The 5,300-nt window shown below is 42.2% G+C and overlaps 1 protein-coding gene across 1 annotated transcript; it reads right to left on the minus strand.

Annotated features, from left to right (window-relative positions):
- Positions 1-921: 921 nt before the first annotated feature.
- LOC119231311 (eotaxin-like) lies at positions 922-4,229 on the minus strand. Its single transcript, XM_037493069.2, has 3 exons — positions 4,081-4,229; positions 2,499-2,610; positions 922-2,119 (listed from the first exon to the last, which is right to left on the minus strand). The coding sequence occupies exons 1-3, from the start codon at positions 4,154-4,156 to the stop codon at positions 2,014-2,016; spliced, it is 294 nt and encodes a 97-aa protein (XP_037348966.1). The 5' UTR covers positions 4,157-4,229; the 3' UTR covers positions 922-2,013.
- Positions 4,230-5,300: the final 1,071 nt, after the last annotated feature.

A 5,300-nucleotide genomic window follows, 5' to 3' on the forward strand; every position in this document is an offset into this window, starting at 1 on the left:
ACCTCTGGCCTGTGCCCCAGATCTTGTATAAATAAATAAATCTTTAAAAAAATTACAAAATAACTCATTAGCCATTATTACTGGGATAATCAGTGCTCCAGTTTGCCTGGGACACAGTTCATTTCTATCTGTTGTACCAGCATAATTATTAATGGGCCTTCTTTATAGCCTCACAAGTGTCCTAATTGGAGTGATAAAAATTACATGTTTCTTTCATCACTTATCTGAATGGAGGACAAGCTCCCTGCTTCTCAGCCTGGCCTCCACCTTCCTTCCCAAATTTCCACATTACTTTGCACAGACCTTAACAATGACACCCTCCTGATGGGCTTCCAAGCACATTATGATCCTTCCAGGCATTTGCTTAAGTTATACCTCTTTCCTTCCTGCCTAGCCTGAAATAGCTCAAAAAAGCCCCCACATTTGTCCATCCAGCAGGACCGAGTATAAGTTCCAGGTAAGCCTCTTTACATGTTTATAAAGTCTTATTCTAAATAAATCTCCTGGCAAGGATCATCCAGCCTTCCTCTGATTTCCCGGTGTTTGCATCATCTGTGTGTTCTGGATTGGAGGACAATCAGAGTAGTAAGTCAGGCACCGGCTGTGATAGTAGGTCTTAAGAGAGATTTGGGGCAATAGTGAGGTTGGCAAGGAAAGAAACGTGGTGTGGTTTAGGATCTAGAAACCTTCTCTTGGGGGTCAGAATTAGAGAGCGCTAGTCCTGAAATTCACTGAACAGCTGAGCCAAGGGCATTTCTCGGGAACATAGTTCCTGTCCCATAACCACACCTCTCTCCCCTTCTCCCATCTCTCTCCCTTTGGCTCAGTGTAGATTCTCCACAAAACCACAACTGTTGAATGTCACACACACACACACATACATGCACGCACACACACAAAGATATAATATAACATATTTATTGTTCAAATAACATAAACTTCCATTTAACATTATGAGTCACACCATGGTTCACAAGAACTACATCTTATTAAAAATACAAAAAACAGGGCCTCCCTGGTGGTGCAGAGGTTAAAGTCTCAGTGCTATCAAGCTATCCCAGATACTGCCTCATGACTTTGATCCCTGGCCAGGGAGCTAACTAACTCACATGGTGCATCCTACCTCTCCTGTCTCACCAACTGCTGCCCTCACGAGTGTATTCCAGTAAATCCACCTGTTCTGCTCCACACTCTGTCTCTAGTGAATCTTCTCACTCCCCACACCTCTGACCTTCATCCCAGTTCTTGTATGCATAAATAAATAAAAATAAATATTAAAACAAAACAAAACATTTTTACATTGCTAATTTTTTCCAGGATGCTTCAGGATGATAGAAAGGTGGGAAGAGGAGATGCAGGCTCACTTGCTACTTTATAGGGGATGAAAGTGGGACTTCCAGAAGGGAAACAACCTGGCCAAAGCTGTACATTTCATAGTTTTATTGTATTCACTTTTTATTTTTTCTTCTTCATTTTTTTAACTGAATACATTTGACATATAAAATTATGTGTAAATTTAAGGTATATAACATGTTACTTGTATATATTTCTATATTGTAATATGATCGGTTTTCTAGCTACATTTATCATCTTACATAGTTGTAGTGCTGTATGATATTACTTATTGTGGAATCTAAAAAAAGTCAAACTTGTAAAAAAAAAAAACAAAACAGTAAAATGGTGGTTGCCAAAGAATGAGGGAGGTGAGGTAATAGATTGTTGTTCTTTAAGAAAACAAACTAGCAAAGAGTAGTAATTAGTGATATTTACACAGTGATCTAATGCACAGTCTAATGAACAAGGTTTTATATTTTAAAAACAACTGATATTCATGGCAGATAAGTTTAAAATGCCAATCGCTTACATGCCTGCTGGGTCTCAAATAAATTTTAAATTATTTTTTAATTATTAGATAAAAGCCACTCATTTTGAAATGATAGTGAGATTATTTTGGAACCCATCTTAGGAAGACCAAGAAAAGTGAGTCAAGCATTTCTCAGACTCTAAGAATATCTATGGATTTGGAGTTTGGGATCTCTTGTCTAGTTGCTTCATGGCGTCCTGGACCCACTTCTCCTTGGGGTCTGCACAGATATCCTTGGCCAATTTGGTCCTGAAGCTGTGGGAGAGAGGGGAAGCAGTCAGTATGTCTTCTTGAAAGTTGTTTCTATGTAACCCCAAACCTTCCAGGACCATCTGCTATGAGGCAAAAAAGGTTGCCATGGGCAAGAAAGGAGGGCAAGAGGAAGCTTGGAGCTCAAGGGGTGCTCTTGATGGCCCAGTAAAAATGCTCTTCACTGGAAGCAACTGGGATGATATAAACCAGACTCTAGGCAATTATCCAGGAATGAAAATTTCCTGTTATGAAAAATTGATAGATTAGATGGTAAAAACCAAACCCTCTGAATTTATGATTCCAAATAATTGTGACATATTCATGATCTCTGGCCCCTGAGATGAATTTTTGGACCAGGAGTAAGTGAGCTTCATCTACTTACATCACTGCTTCCCGGGGACATTTACTGCCAGTGATTCTTCTGTAGCTTTGCAGTCGATGGAAGTTGATCTTCTTGCCAGTCAAAGAAAAGCAGCAGACAGTTGTGACAGAAACTGAATTTGGGGAAGAAATGAATAGAAAGGATCAGTCACTAATGATGTAGATATTTAAAGCGTGACTTTGTAAGGAAGGAAGGATATTTAGGAGAAAAAGAAATGTCAGAGGTGGAGGTAGACTCTCTCTCCTCTGAGATCTTGTGCCTCTGGCTTTGATCAGAGGTCCCCAGCTTTGCAGTGGGGACCCATCACTGGTGGCAAGAATAAGGGAAGGCTTGGTCAATGGTCAATGCAGTAAGCTTTTTTTTTTAATTATTTTTTTAAAGATTTATTTATTTATTTATACAAGCACTGGGTACAGTCAGAAGCGCAGGAGAGTGAGAAAATTCACCAGAGCCAGAGTGGGGAACAGAACAGGCAGACTGACAAAGTACACTGCTGAGGGGAACGGCAGGCGAGACAGAAGAGGTCTGCCGCACCATGTGGGACCCTCGCCGGCAGGTGGCCTGGGATCAAACCGGCGCTGCAGAGGCTGCAGGCAGCCTCACAGCCCAGCACTCAACCGCTGCACCACCAGGGGAGGCCCAATGCAGTAAGCTTTAACTCTGTCATTGTGGGGCGTTTCATGGCTATGTGCGCGCCAGAGTACGTTCACCAGATGTTCTCCCTTCTCTGCTCTTTGGACATAAGGCAGACTTGTATATCTTGGCTATTTTTGGATGGAGCCATTAACTAGCTTTGACCAAAAAGTGAGAAGACAATTGATAAGTGACATTTCTGAGCCAGAATTTATAATTATCAGTGCAAGACCCCTTCTTTCCCTTTGTCACGATGAGCAGCAATGTTCCCCAAGATTGCTGTCCCATCAATCTAGAACCTGTGTATAGCAAGCAGAAGCTCTAGGCAACACATTTTATGACATTTAATATGAGTGAGAAATTAACCTTCGTTGTTTTAAGCCACCGATAATTTAAGATTATGTCTTACCAAAGCATGCACTATCTTATTTGGACTGAAACATGCAATAAATCCAAGTCTTCAGAGGATGGAAAAATGAGTTATGAAACAAACACCCAGATATTTTTTCCCAAGAAAACTCAAAACAGTCACTTTGAGAGATTTCCCTAGGACAACATTCCTTTTCCCTACCCACTGTTTCTGAAAGCTGTCTTGGAATGCAATAAATATTCCAGGTCTCCAATCAAGTATTGATTTTTTTCCCTCCATGACCACAGTAAGAAAGGGTCTTTCTCTTGTGTGGCTCATTCCCTGACATTGCAAGGGCAGCGAGGTCACCGATGCACACAGCATCTCACTCAATACTCATGTCAGGCAAGGACCCGGTGATAAGTCCTGGGTTTCTAGTCCTGGCTTTCTCACTGATGGTGACGTTGGGTACCATTGTCTGCTCTTGAAACCTGTTTTCCCCTCTTTAAAATGCAGGGTTTGTAGTGAGTCTCTGCAGATTCTTGCTGGTCTGATAGTTCTGAGGTGGTCTGCTTTCCCATAGAGAGAGTGGGGGCTTACCTGGCTGGGCGAGCACCTGGGTGCTGAGGGTGGCAGCCGTAAGCAGCAGGCACAGAAGCACAGCGGAGACCTTCATGTTGGAGGATGAGGATGGCTGCTGCAGCCTCAGAGCTGTTGGTTTCTGCACTTGTCTCAGATTCTCTGCAAATCTGGAGGTTCTGCCTGCCTTTTAAAAAGACAGAAGGCGGAGTAGGAGCTTCCAGGGAACACTTTGACTACACAAGGTCACCGTCAAATCAGGATGAAGGGATTTTCTGACTAAGTTTCAGATCCTGGCATGTTCATAGGCCATGAGAGAACAAAATTGGTGGGAGGGGACTTGGCACACTTTTCACACCCTACGTCTGGAAGTGGGGAAGAAGGGATGTGTGGTTGTGAAATGGCCACACATGGATGATAATTTAGGAGGGTCCTTCTCAAAAACAATGTTTTCTCTGACATAGAACATCTGTAGTAGGGAAAAGAAGTGAGAAAACGAAGGGCCCGAACAGTTGAGGAGATCTCGGGGCTGTGCCTGACCCCTGTGTTTACATGGTGGCCTTCAGGAGCCCAGGAAGGGGCCCTAATAGTTCCACTAGGCTCTCACCCCACCCAGACATGAAGACATCTCAGCAGCTCTGGACATTTCCAGGTGCTGGGACCCCAGGAATGACAGCACACAAGAACGCCACCTCACGTTTCAATCCAGTGGGGGCAGAATCCTGGGAGCCATAGGAACTCAGAACTGGATAGTACTGTTGATCTTGATTTCCTGTGCACTTTCCCCAGCTTACTGGGAATGATTGACAAATAAAGATTGTATGTGTATGTGTGTGTCTATATACATACATACAGTATATATATACAGTATATATATATATGAAATATTCACCATAATCAAGTTAATGTACATGTCCATCACCACCTCATATAGTAACCTTTGATTTTTGGTGTAATGAGAATACTTAAGGTTTATTATCTTAGCAAATTACAAGTATATAATGTAGTATCATTAACTACCATCACCATGCCGTACATTAGACCCACTGAACTTATTCACCCTATCACTGAAAGTTTGTGCTCTTTGACCAACATCTCCCCAGAAATACAAATGCAAACCACAGCATGATATCACCCTACACTTTCTGGAATGGCTATTATAAAAAAGGGGAGTGATAACAAGTATTGGTGAGGATGTGGAGAAAAGAGAAACTCTGTATGCTGCTGGTGGGGTTTTAAAT

Source organism: Talpa occidentalis, unplaced genomic scaffold (assembly GCF_014898055.3).
Source record: "Talpa occidentalis isolate TD23 unplaced genomic scaffold, MPIMG_talOcc4v2.1 talOcc4.7, whole genome shotgun sequence".
NCBI lineage: Eukaryota > Metazoa > Chordata > Mammalia > Eulipotyphla > Talpidae > Talpa > Talpa occidentalis.

Excerpts from the sequence above, each read along its gene's own strand:
- LOC119231311 (XM_037493069.2), bottom strand. The coding sequence starts at position 4,156 with ATGAAGGTCTCCGCTGTGCTTCTGTGCCTGCTGCTTACGGCTGCCACC. Across the intron at positions 2,611-4,080 it reads CCAGGTGCTCGCCCAGCCAG|TTTCTGTCACAACTGTCTGC; the intron begins GTAAGCCCCCAC and ends CCCCAAATTCAG. Across the intron at positions 2,120-2,498 it reads TGTCCCCGGGAAGCAGTGAT|CTTCAGGACCAAATTGGCCA; the intron begins GTAAGTAGATGA and ends TCTCTCCCACAG.